At 39.5% G+C, this 13520-nt stretch overlaps 1 protein-coding gene across 4 annotated transcripts in view; it reads left to right on the top strand.

Annotated features, from left to right (window-relative positions):
• The window catches only part of gabra2b (gamma-aminobutyric acid type A receptor subunit alpha2b), a 154555-nt gene that overhangs the window by 75304 nt on the left and 65731 nt on the right, over positions 1-13520 (top strand). For all 4 annotated transcript variants that reach the window (XM_061929355.1, XM_061929357.1, XM_061929356.1 and 1 more), the window contains one exon: positions 12222-12289. In XM_061929355.1, coding sequence (XP_061785339.1) covers positions 12222-12289 — 68 coding nt within the window. The remainder of the gene's footprint in view (positions 1-12221; positions 12290-13520) is intronic.

The following is a 13520-nucleotide window of genomic DNA, read 5'->3' on the forward strand; positions in this document are numbered from 1 at the left end:
GCATTTGACCCATCACCCTTGGTCACCCCCTGGGAGGTGAGGGGAGCAGTGGGCAGCAGCGGTGACCGCGCCCGGGAATCATATTTGGTGATTTAACCCCCAATTCCAACCCTTGATGCTGAGTGCCAAGCAAGGAGGTAATGGGTACCATTTTTATAGTCTTTGGTATGACTCGGTCGGGGTTTGAACTCACAACCTACCGATCTCAGGACGGACACTCTATTTGGGTACAAACAACCCCTCAAATGATTGTGACCGTCAACTTGAGGATCAACCTTAGTTTTTCCTTTCATCTCTGACTCCAGTAGGTGAAAAAATACAAAAAACTACCTTAAAACTCCAAACTTATATACAAATTTAACCTGGTAGCTATATACAGTTGTGGTCAAAAGTTTACATACACTTGTAAAGAACATAATGTCATGGCTGTCTCGAGTTTCCAGTAATTTCTACAACTCTTATTTTTTTTGTATACATACGGTAGGAATGGTGTTCCTGGGATTAAAGGCCTCACCTTTTCTCCTCCAAACATATTGCTGGGTATTGTGGCCAAACAGCTCAAATTTTGTTTCATCTGACATCACATAGACAAAGATAAGACCTTCTGGAGGAAAGTTCTGTGGTCAGATGAAAAAGAAATTTAGCTGTTTGGCCACAATAGATAGATAGATACCCAGCAATATGTTTGGAGGAGAAAAGGTTAGGCCTTTAATCCCAGGAACACCAACCCTACCTTCAAGCATGGTGGTGGTAGTATTATGCTCTGAGCCTGTTTTGCTGCCAATGGAACTGGTGCTTTACAGAGAGTAAATCGGACAATGAAAAAAAAGGATTACCTCCAAATTCTTCTGGACAACCTAAAATCATCAGCCCGGAGGTTGGGTCTTGGTCGCAGTTGGGTGTTCCAACAGGACAATGACCCCAAACTCATGTCAAAAGTTGTAAAGGAATGGCTAAATCAGGCTAGAATTAAGGTTTTAGTCCTGACTTAAACGTGTGGACAATGCTGAAGAAACAAGTCCATGTCAGAAAACCAATAAATTTAGCTGAACTGCGCCAATTTTGTCAAGAGAAGTGGTCAAAAATTCAACCAGAAGCTTGTGGATGGCTACCAAAAGCGCCTTATTGCAGTGAATCTTGCCAAGGGACATGTAACCAAATATGAACATTGCTGTATATATACTTTTGACCCAGCAGATTTAGTCACATTTTAAGTAGACCCATAATAAATTCACAAAAGAACCAAACTTCATGAATGTTTTTTGGGACCAACAAGTATGTGCTCCAATCACTCTATCACAAAAAAATAAGAGTTGTAGAAATTATTGGAAACTCAAGACAGCCATGACATTATGTTCTTTACAAGTGTATGTAAACTTTTGACCACGACTGTAGCTATTCTACATATTTCCTTGCGGACAGGTACGGGTATCCTCTTGTTGGGTTGTGGTTTACCTGGCCAATTATTGATGATCTGAGTTTGACGGTGACTCCTGTAACTCCCATCATGTTGAAACCCAGCAGATTGTGTAGTTGGGAACTTCTGCAGAAGCATTTGACGACATCTGGAATAAAATATGATTACCTGCGAGGCTGGGATGTAGTCATGTGTTGGAATGACAGGCTGTGTAAATAAGCCATGTGGAAATGGTGCAATATGTTGCTTCCTGCGTACATTATATCCCAGGTGAAAACGAACAATATCCAACGTGGAAGGGTTTTGCTTGTTGTACAACAGTAGATTGGTATTCTCTTTCCCTCTGTGAGGGAAGGTTAGATTGCTTTTTGGGAAGGTTCACAGTGGGACAGTCTCTGAATGGAGGCAGGTTTCATCTGACCAATTACACACGGTTCAGCACACCCATCTGTACCAATGGACGGGGATTTTATGTAAAGCACATGTTTGACTGTTCTTGCCGAATAAATGAACGTTGATATTGTCCTTGTGTTCCTAAAAATAACAGCCCTGTCGTCCTCAGGCATTAAATGCACTTTGGATCATTTCAAACTGAAAACATGTATTTTACACAGGGGGTGATGGGCTCTAAAACTGCAAGGAACTATTGTTGGTTTGTTATGAAAAGTGTTGCTGTATGATAGATCTGTTCTTTTTTCAGGTATGAGGGCACACATTAACACTCAGCAGTGTTAAGAAAAACAGCGTTATATAATAACGGCATTACTTCTACTAGTAACGAGTAATCTAAACACTTTTACGTACGTTACGTCGTTACCAATGCGTTTGATTAGGCCTGGCCAATAAATTGATTTTATCGATAAATTCAAGTTTTTTGTTGCAGGCGATTAAAAAAAAAAAAAAAAGTTCCGGTATTTGTTTGTCCCCAGGAGCTTCCGTAGCTTCCACCCTCCCCCTTATTTCCTTAGCGGGGATTCACCGAGCGGTTCAGATGTGCAGTAACAGGCGTGACTGCACGCTGCAAAGTCTGTTTAAGAAAGACAGCAGCACAACAAACTTATTCCAGCATCTGATATCAAAGTGTTAAGCCGAGTGCGAAAAATGCAACTCTTTACGAGGCGAACAAGACCGTAACAACCAACAACAAACTCCCACTTTAAATCAGCTTACTTTGGTGGAATCATTCACGCAAGGTGCCATTCATGCATGATAAGAAAGAAGCACAGTGGAAAACAATCACTAAAGTGGTCGCTCTGCACATAGCAAAAATTGTGGTGCCCATGATACGGTGGAAAAGCCTGTTTTTATCTACACATTAAAACTACAAAGACTACAAGTAATGTATTCAATACAGAAGATTTAAATTCCTACTTTAGCAATCTCAAAGTTGGAGTCTATTTATTTGCATGTAATGTTATGTTACATTTTTTGTTTACACAAGTATTTTATTCAAGACAGAAGTTTTGCTTTCCATATAAAAGTTCTATATTGAATACAAGTCCAATTTATATCTGTTCTAAAAATAACTCGCTTTATGGAAATTGTAATTTGTTATGTGCAAGATGTAGTGTCTTCATTGTCATTTCAAACTACTACCAAATTCTCCGGGCTACAGAGTGCACCGGTGTTTATAAGCCGTAGGGTTCAAATTGTGGAAAAAAGTAGCGACTTATGGCCTGGGAAATACGGTAGTTTTTGATCAAGTAAAAGCAAAACTTGTTTTGAAATATCTATGTCATTTGTATTCAATGCCTTCTTTAAAAAGCAGGTGAAAAAATCGTAAGTCAAATTTTTTAAGGAACAAATCTGATATTTTATTATTTTATTTCACGTTTGGGGAACGTGGCACACTACTTTTGATGTGATTATATGTCAACAAGACAGCGTCAGAAGCACAGCAAGTCCAATGCAGGAAGTAACGTTTTACCAATGAAAGCAACAGCCAGCACCACACTAAAATAAAATGTATATTAAATAGGAAGAGGCAATATCAGACAGCAAATGTAGGATAAGTACATACACACACACACACACACACACGCACACACACACACACACACACACACACTCCTACTACTATGACTGAATAATGAACAATAATTTATTGATTGACGTAACAAGCTTGCAATCCTACAATACCCCGTTTGTGGACAAGGAGACAAGACAGACATCGAAGCACTTTCAATCTCTTTATTAACTAGCGCTAACACAATCCAGCGAAAAGCTTCAACAGAGATGCCATCACTATCGGCAAACTGCCGCTGCTAAGCTAACAAACACAGCTGTGCTGAAATGCTGCTTTGAGCGCGCTCTCGCTGACTTCACACGTCACTTGGCAACAAGCACCGCCGTTTAAAGGCACACACACAGTTACACTCTGCTCTCATGAAATATCTCTCGACTGTATATGCCAAATATTTAAAGTTTTTTTTTTTTAAAGCAATGCATCAATTACTTTCCTTAGTAATTAATTACATTTATTAAAGAGTAATTCCGCTAGTAATTCAATTACTTTTTTGGTAAAATAACAAGTAACGATAAATATTCAGTTTTTAAAAGTAATTTTCCGAACACTGCACATACAGTATAATGCCAGCCACGATCCTCGATGTTATTAAAACATTTGTGAATTCGTAAATATTATATTGCTACCACGTGTAAGGAAGGGGACCAAAAAAACGGTTCCGTAATGGCATTGCTGCCAATGAAAATGGTAATAACATACCGAAAAAAATTGTCGTGATCAGTGCCTCATTTAGGTGCTAAATGAATGCAGACTCAGCAATCTGCATCAAGTGTTTGATGCTAATGTTGTAGAAGTAATGTTTCAGAAGTAATTTAGTCATACTTGCCAACCCTCCCGATTTTTCCGGGAGACTCCCGAATTTCAGTGCCCCTCCCGAAAATCTCCCGGGACAACCATTCTTCCGAATTTCTCCCGATTTTCACCCGGACAACAATATTGAGGGCATGCCATGATGGCCTGCCCTTAGCGTCCTCTACAACCTGTCGTCGTGTCCGCTTTTTCTCGATACAAACAGCGTGCCGGCCCAGTCACATGTTAGATGCGGCATCTACAGACACACGTAAGTGACTGCAAGACATACTTGATCAACAGACATAAAGGTCACACTGAGGGTGGCCGTATAAACAAGTTTAACACTGTTACAAATATGCGCCACACTGTGAATCCACATCAAACAAGAATGACAAACACATTTCGGAAGAACATCCGCACCGTAACACAACATAAACATAACAGAACAAATACCCAGAATCCTTTGCAGCCCTAACTCTTCCGGGCTACAATATACACCCCCCCCCCCCCCCCACATCTTCTGAATTCGGAGGTCTCAAGGTTGGCAAGTATGAATTTAGTAGTAGTGATAAGTAACATTCTTGTAGGTAATGTAGTAGTAGTGATATTGTACAAGTGATATATTGCAAGTAGTGTTGTCCCAATACCAATATTTTGGTACCGGTACCAAAAATATTTAGATACTTTTCTAAATAAAGGGGCTTTATTTTAACAAAAAATGTTACGATACATTAAACATAAGTTTCTTATTGCAAGTTTGTCCTTAAATAAAATAGTGAACATACAAGACAACTTGTCTTTTAGTAGTAAGTAAACAAACAAAGGCTCCTAATTAGTCTGCTGACATATGCAGTAACATATTGTGTCAGTTATCTACCTATTATTAAGGACAAGTGGTAGAAAATGAATTATTAATCTACTTATTCATAATATCTGCTTACTTTCTCTTTTAACATGTTCTGTCTACACTTACGTTAAAATGTAATAATCATTTATTCTTCTGTTGTTTGGAAGCTGCACATTCATTTTGGATGATACCACAAATTTGGGTATCAATGCAATACCAAGTCGTTACAGGATTATACATTGGTCATATTCAAAGTCCTCATGTGTCCAGGGACATATTTCCTGAGTTTATAAACATAATATAAATACAAAAAAAAACGAAAGAAGATTTTGTGATGACCAAAAAATATCGACGTAATCATAGTACCGTAGTATGGACTAGATATGCTCCTGGATGTCAGGTGTAGATCCACCAATGCCGTTTGTTTACATTTTTACGCTACGGTGAAAATGAGCTACGGTGTGTAGTGAAGCATGTTTAGCTATTCCTCGTCCTGCACGGATGATACTTGTAAGAAACATACTTTATTTGTCGCCATGGAGTCGAGGATTAGTGATTTAGATGTAGCTAAAACACTGCCGACTGCGGCTGATCTTTAACCGCTTGCTCGCTAGCCATGTCTTAAAGCATCTCTTCCAGTGTTATAACTTCACCTTTATCCTTAGTTTTTAAGCCAAAATGTGTCCGTTCCCCCTTTTCTGTCTACACACTGTGTCTGCTTGCAAGTACTCCGTGATTGTGCGCTGCCGAACATGCTCGTCTGCTCGTAAACCAGCAATGACACGACATGACGACGACGGGGGAGCGCGGAGGGTGGTGGACCAGTACTTTTCAGAGGTGGCGTAGTACCGAATATGATTCATCAGTATCTCGGTACTAAACGAATATCGGTATACCTTACAACCCTAATTGCAAGTAATGTAGTAGTAGTGATGTTGTACAAGTAATATATTTAAAGTAAAGTAATACTCCTGGAATTATAAGCATCAGTATTACAAAAATTTAAATAAATATATATACCTTTTTTGCGCGTTCTCTATGTTCTGTATGAAAGTACGTAGTCCCCAATCTCTTTGGGGCCATTTCCGGTAAAAAATAAATAAAAAAAGGACCGTATTTTTCGGACTATAAGTCGCTCCGGAATATACGTCGCACCGGCAGAAAATGCACAAAAAAGAAGGAAAAAAACATATATACGTCGCACTGGAGTATAAGTCGCATTTTTGGGGGAAATTTATTTGATAAAATCCAACACCAAGAATAGACATTTGAAAGGCAATTTAAAATAAATAAAGAATAGTGAACAACAGGCTGAATAAGTGTACGTTATATGAAGCATAAATAACCAACTGAGAACGTGCCTGGTATGTTAACGTAACATATTATGGTAAGAGTCATTCAAATAACTATAACATATAGAACATGCTATACGTTTACCAAACAATCTGTCACTCCCGATCGCTAAATCTGGTGAAATCTTCCTCCCCGGTGTCGCCTCTGGTGTGTCCTTTCTTTCTGCTGCTCGATTGCCGTTCTCTGCTGCATATTTCACTACGTGCAGCTTGTATTCTGCAGTATATGATTTCCTTGTCGGTGCCATTTTAGTTCAGTCCTTCTCAGTTTTTATAAGTTACCGCCAATGTTGATGTGATCCATTTCAATAGCTACGGCAGTAGCATATAGCATATAGCAGTTAGCGTCCCATGACCCACAATGCACTTCTGCCATGACCCTCCCCCGCCGAATTCTTATTGGTTGGCGTGTGAGTGACGATTGTTGACGTGTGAGTGACGATTGCGGACATTTGCTTCGTCGCTCACTCGAATGAGATAAATAATATCATTTGATATTTTACGGCAGTGTTTTTCAACCTTTTTTGAGCCAAGGCACATTTTTTGCGTTGAAAAAATCCGGAGGCACGCCACTAGCAGAAATCATGAACTCAGTTGACAGTAAAAAGTCGTTGTCGCAATTGTTGGATATGAATCTAAACCATAACCAACCATGCATCAATATAGCTCTTGTCTCAAAGTAGGTGTACTGTCACCACTTGTCACATCACCCCCTGACTTATTTGGAGTTTTTTGCTGTTTTCCTGTGTGTAGTGTTTTAGTTCTTGTCTTGCGCTCCTATTGTGGTGGCTTTTTCTCTTTTTTTGGTATTTTCCTGTAGCAGTTTCATGTCTTATGTTTCCCGCATCTACTTTGTTTTAGCAATCAAGAATATTTCAGTTGTTTTTATCCGTCTTTGTGGGGACATTGTTGATAGTCATGTCATGTTCGGATGTACATTGTGGACGCCGTCTTTGCTCCACAGTAAGTCTTTGCTGTCGTCCAGCATTCTGTTTTTGTTTACTTTGTAGCCAGTTCAGTTTTACTTTCATTCTGCATAGCCTTCCCGAAGCTTCAATGCCTTTTCTTAGCGGCACTCACCTTTTGTTTATTTTTGGTTTAAGCATAAGACACCTTTTTACCTGCCTTTACAAAGCAATTAGCTACCGGCTGTCACCTACTGATATGGAAGAGTATTACTCTGCCGAGCTCTAGACAGCACCAACACTCAACAACAACACATCATTTGCAGACTATAATTACTGGTTTGCAAAAAATGTTTTTAACCCAAATATGTGAAATTAGATCATCTCCCTCGGCACACCAGACTGTATCTCACGACACACTAGTGGTTGAAAAACACTGTTTTACGGTAATGTGTTAATAATTTCACACATAAGTCGCTCCGGAGTATATGTCGCACCCACGGCCAAACTATGAAAAAAACTGCGATTTATAATCCGAAAAATACGGTAGCCCCAAAAGTCCCAGTCCAATGTTATAACTGCCTCAACCTGTCTGAGAAACCTCATTTTCTACCACTCTGTCCACTTTTATACAGTGAAGAGTGTGTGGTGGTAGGGGTGCTAGTCCACTTCCTGAGCACTCTTAAGGTGACAGTGACCAAGAAGTATGGCTTGGGGATATTAGTTTCTTTATTCCCTTGCCTTCACTAAAACAGTGGAGCCATAACAGTGGTGGGGTGGTGGCTAGCCTTGCAATACATGAGAGCACTTTACTTTGGAATAATGATCTCTTTAGATTGTAGTAGATAGAGTTTGCTGTGTAGTGCAGAGTGTTTGAGTAAAAGGGAAAGCTTTTTAAATTGAGCGAGCGTCAGAGATCGTGCTTCAGTAATTATTGAAAGAGACAGAGTGTAGAGGAAGCAAATGGACCTGATGTAGCAGCGCTGATGCAGTAGCACATTGTCACATGAATAGCAAGCATATGAGGATTTGCTCGTCCTATCTGTCACATGGATGTGAACATTTAGGACACATTTCATACGCTCAAGATCGCCGTTTGCGTGTCTCTAAGCCAAATGTAGTCCCACAAGAGTCGCTTGTGCATAGTTTTACTCAGGTCAAACACGGGTGAAGCAAGTTTGTACACACTTGACATGAACCTCTGTCAAATGCACAATAGACACAAGCAACATCAGCAACTCGAATACTAACATGATGGGCTATGCAGCTCAACCCGCTTATGTTGACAACCCGTCCCATCAAGTACTCGTCCACCGTGTTCTTATTATCACTAAAACGTACCCACTTAAATCGACATCAACATACAGCTTAATGGTTCGCTTCTCCTTTGGTCCGGATGACACGATGTCGAATATTTCCAAAAACAAATTGAAATGTGGACTCGTCAGACCACAGAACACTTTTCAACTTTGCATGAGTCCATCTTAGATGATCTCGGGCCCAGAGAAGCCGGCGGCGTTTCTGGATGTTGTTGATAAATGGCTTTTTCTTTGCATAGTAGAGCTTTAACTTGCACTTACAGATGTAGCGACCAACTGTATTTAGTGAAAGTGGTTTTCTGAAGTGTTCCTGAGCCCATGTGGTGATATCTTTTAGAGATTGATGTTGGTTTTTGATACAGTGCCTTCTGAGGGATCGAAGGTCACGGTCATTCAATGTTGGTTTCCGGCCATGCCGCTTACGTGGAGTGATTTCTCCAGATTCTCTGAACCTTTTGATAATATTATGGACCGTAGATGTTGAAATCCCTAAATTTCTTGCAATTGCACTTTGAGAAACGTTGTTCTTAAACTGTTTGACTATTTGCTCACACAGTTGTGGACAAAGGGGTGTACCTTGCCCCATCCTTTCTTGTGAAAGACTGGGCAATTTTTGGGAAGCTGTTTTTATACCCAATCATGGCACCCACCTGTTCCCAATTAGCCTGCACACCTGTGGGATGTTCCAAATAAGTGTTTGATGAGCATTCCTCAACTTTATCAGTATTTATTGCCACCTTTCCCAACTTCTTTGTCACGTGTTGCTGGCATCAAATTCTAAAGTTAATGATTATTTGCAAAAAAAAAAAAATGTTTACCAGTTTGAACATCAAATATGTTGTCTTTGTAGCATATTCAACTGAATATGGGTTGAAAATGATTTGCAAATCATTGTATTCCGTTTATATTTATATCTAACACAATTTCCCAACTCATATGGAAACGGGGTTTGTATTTTAGTGAAGAATCTTCACGGTCAGACCTAATTAGGAATCAGTATCAAAAAAGAAACCAATACTCGGTTTACGTCCCTAGTGATGAACAGATCAAGGATCAGTGAAACACGATAGTATCATGTCGCAGTGTATAACATAGCAGTAGCAGTACGAACATAATAAAACAATCACTGCCAGTACAATGTCTGCTCTCACGAGGATGCCGCCTCATGGAATGTTTATATCTTCCCAGTTAGATGAAGAATTAATCATAATCCTGCTGCAGGTGAAAAAAAAAGAAAAGAAAAATGTGGCCACGAACACGCATTTTTTATGTCTTTCTCGACCAACTTATCGGTTTATGGCAACAACCTTTTATAGAAGTGAGAGGCATGAATCATAATCTAGAATTAACTTTTACCAACTCAGAGACGATGCAGTAGCTGCTCAGTAGGTCAATATAGCATCATAAGATAGTTAGCACTCTGTGGTCAAAGCGCTGCTAAACATGTTTGTCTGCGTAATAAAAATATTGCTAATACTTGGTTAATATTCAGGTCACGACATGTAAATGGAGTATTGTTAGCGGTTTTTGGATTTATTTTAATATAAAGGCTTTATGGGCGCAATAGTGTACTCTCATTGGCTTCAGTGTTAGCCACCTTGTACTTGCCAAATTACAAATTAGAATGCACAAAAAAAGAAAAACATAGGTGTTCTTGTCTTACTTAGAGATTGTGAATGATTGGCAGCTGTGTGCAGACATAAATTATGGAATTGATTAAGCAAATAAATCAAACAATGTATATATACAGATCAGGAGGAATAGAAATGTATCAATAAACAACCTTTTATTGAACTTCTTGTCATTCACCAGTTATTCATTTTCTGATATGTTAGCTGTGCATGGAGCAGCATTTCGTTGAAGTTGTAGCCTAATAGATTAAATATTTATATTTACTATATTTACTATTTATATATATATTTATATATTTACTTTATGGAGTGAATTGACCATTGTCTGTTTCTGCCTATTGACAATATTGTTAGTTTAAAAATACAAGGCAATGCATATTTAAGCCTATATTGCTGTAGTAGAGCCTATAGTGATAGTGTTAGTTTCCTATTTTATCCTACAGCAAGAACAGAAGGGATTTTAAAAATAAGATAAACGGGTCCAAAACGGACCCAGGCCAGATGAGCCAGGGTTTTTATGAGTCCGTTGCTAGGTTTTAATCCTTGATTAAATCCTAACCTCCGTGGCGGGTGCGCCTCGGAGGTTAGGTTTTAATCAAGGATGCGAAGCGGATCCAGCTCGGAGCCATGGCGGGTCCGCGACCCGCCTCCGTGGCGGATCCGTTCCTGAGAGCAAGTGGACTCCGATACGGGTCCGTTCCGGAAAGCGCAATACCTCCGCGGGGGATCCGCCGCACAGTCTTTTTGCTGTGTGGATGGGGACAACTGCTCTACATAACATGTAATGGTGGTTCTTGGGTCAACATTTTGTATAGATTATGTTTCACAGATCATCTTGAAGCCACTTTCTGACCGTCTCTTCAGGATGCGCCGTTTTGTGGAGGGTCTTATAATTATGTGTCTCCACTTGGACTCCGTTTTCTCCCCGTCATTTTAGTTGTAGTTTTTAGCACTTCCATATGGAGTCTACTGACTGATATAAGTTAGAACTATACGCTACTTTGTTTGGAAATGGCAACAGCGGAGGATGCATGTGCATGTACGAGCCAGTCTGCCCCACAACAAGAGGATAGAGAAAAAGAAGGAACTTATTGACTACAACTTCGGACTACAACTGAATTAATCGGCAAGTTCGCGCAAAGTTCTTCGGGTAGCCCTTTACCATATACGGAGATATCCGTTGACGTAACCAAGGCAAAATACTTGAATAGCTACTCCAATTCCAAAAAGCTCGTCTGAAAGAAGTGTAACAGAAGGCAAGATTGTTTTATTACTATCTCCGCCATGGTTTGATTTCAATCTATCGGGACTTATGCAGATCCCTGAAACACAAAAACAGGTGCTAAGAGGAAAGAAAAGTTTTGCAAGGAACATCCTTAAAACATTGCAGCTTGTGCCGCAACTCTTTAAAAATGCTGGAGGGACTGACTGCGGACTTCTATACACTGTATCTTTCCTCTTATACACCATACTACAGAATATATTGATGCCTTAGCCTACAAGCTTAATATGTTTCGTGATAGAGCTCTTACCTCAAACCACTTCAACTTTAGTGTGGTGCAGATTGTAAAGTGCTTCGCTCGCACTGCTTCGCCAAGATTTTTTCTTTTTTTAATCCAATGAATGTCATCCGCTTTTCCTTCTTTGCACTCACTTCCTTCCCACCCCTGGTTGGAAAACAATGTATTTCTATGTCTATGAATGTTCATTCATCAAGGTCATTGTCATCTCAGGGCATTCAATCGATCACAACTGAACTGTCTTTCTAGCTATCCATCCGCTACAGTACTAGCTACTGCTATCAAGTGAGATCTGCCAGGGTTCACTGTGGCCTTCACAAAACCATCTAGTGGTGGGGAGGTATCTGAAGATGGCTCCTTACTCACATTTTTGGCACCAACTTAATCATTTCAATCATTGTGTGCCTTCCAGACAGGGTAACTGAGGTGAAGACAAACATCTACGTCACCAGCTTTGGACCTGTTTCAGACACAGACATGGTGAGAAACCATATTCAATGCATTTCATGTATAACCATGTACTGTACATACACTCCGGAGGATGATGTTCTATATCCAAATGTACTTTGAAGAAACTTACGTCATCCTTGTGCTGGCTCACACTGCATAGGCCACAGGACTGAGACGGGTGTTGCTTTCTAAAGCGCGACATCTATTTATGCGATTGTATTCATCGTATTCACGTCAGTCCTTTGTTTATCCCGGGCTTTCCCTGCTTATCATTCTGAGACATGCACCTCCCCCATCACATCATATCATAAATGTCCCCTCCCTTTGTGCGGACCCATTTTCCAAGTGATTGATCCGCTGATTTAATGGCTACAATACGACTGTTCAATTTTCCCCTCTCTGAATGATATGCAAATTAGAACTCACTCACTCGCACATGCTAACAGCCTGTGTACACGTCTCACACACTCATTCTTTCCTAAAAGATACAAAGTAAAAGCCGCCTAAATGCAAAAATACAAAATTCTGATGAGAACCAACATCTGACTGGCCTGAAGGGAATCTGTCCTCTAAATTTAGGCCAGATTTTTCCTTATGTCCTTTTTCAACATGCCTTGCAATGACCAGATGGATAGACACACAGTTGACAGCGGAAATAATTACTTGCAGTTGTCATCTTTGATCAAAATAATAACTCCAAGATCGAAGTGACATGGAAAATAGGTAAAGCTGACAGCAGATCAGTGAATTATACAATGCAAAAAAAGAGCTGACTAAATATAAGATAAAAATACTTTTGGTCAAATAATTGTATGTAATAGAAACAGAATAGGTAACCTGTTTAAATATTGTGTTGATATTGTGTTACGCTGTCAATAGCACTCACCATAAATAAATTGAAACATTTATTGTGACTATCGGCCAATCTCAGTCAGGCATAAAACCCATCATTATTGGATATTATGTTTAGCAAATTAGTGCTATGCTTTAATTACGCCTCACGCTGAAAGAAATGTTGCATTACACATTTCTACTCACACATTTTGACAGTTGTGCTTTTCAAGTGATATTGGATCCCAGATAGTAAAATCATATGAATAAAATATTCAGTAACACTTTAGTATGGGGAACATATTGACCATTAATTAGTTGCTTATTAACATGCAAATTAGTAACACATTGACTCCTAATTGGTCATTATTAAGTACTGTCTTATCTAATGTCTTATTAAGTACTTATTAATTCCTTATTCTGCATGGCC

Source organism: Nerophis lumbriciformis, linkage group LG34 (assembly GCF_033978685.3).
Source record: "Nerophis lumbriciformis linkage group LG34, RoL_Nlum_v2.1, whole genome shotgun sequence".
Lineage (NCBI taxonomy): Eukaryota > Metazoa > Chordata > Actinopteri > Syngnathiformes > Syngnathidae > Nerophis > Nerophis lumbriciformis.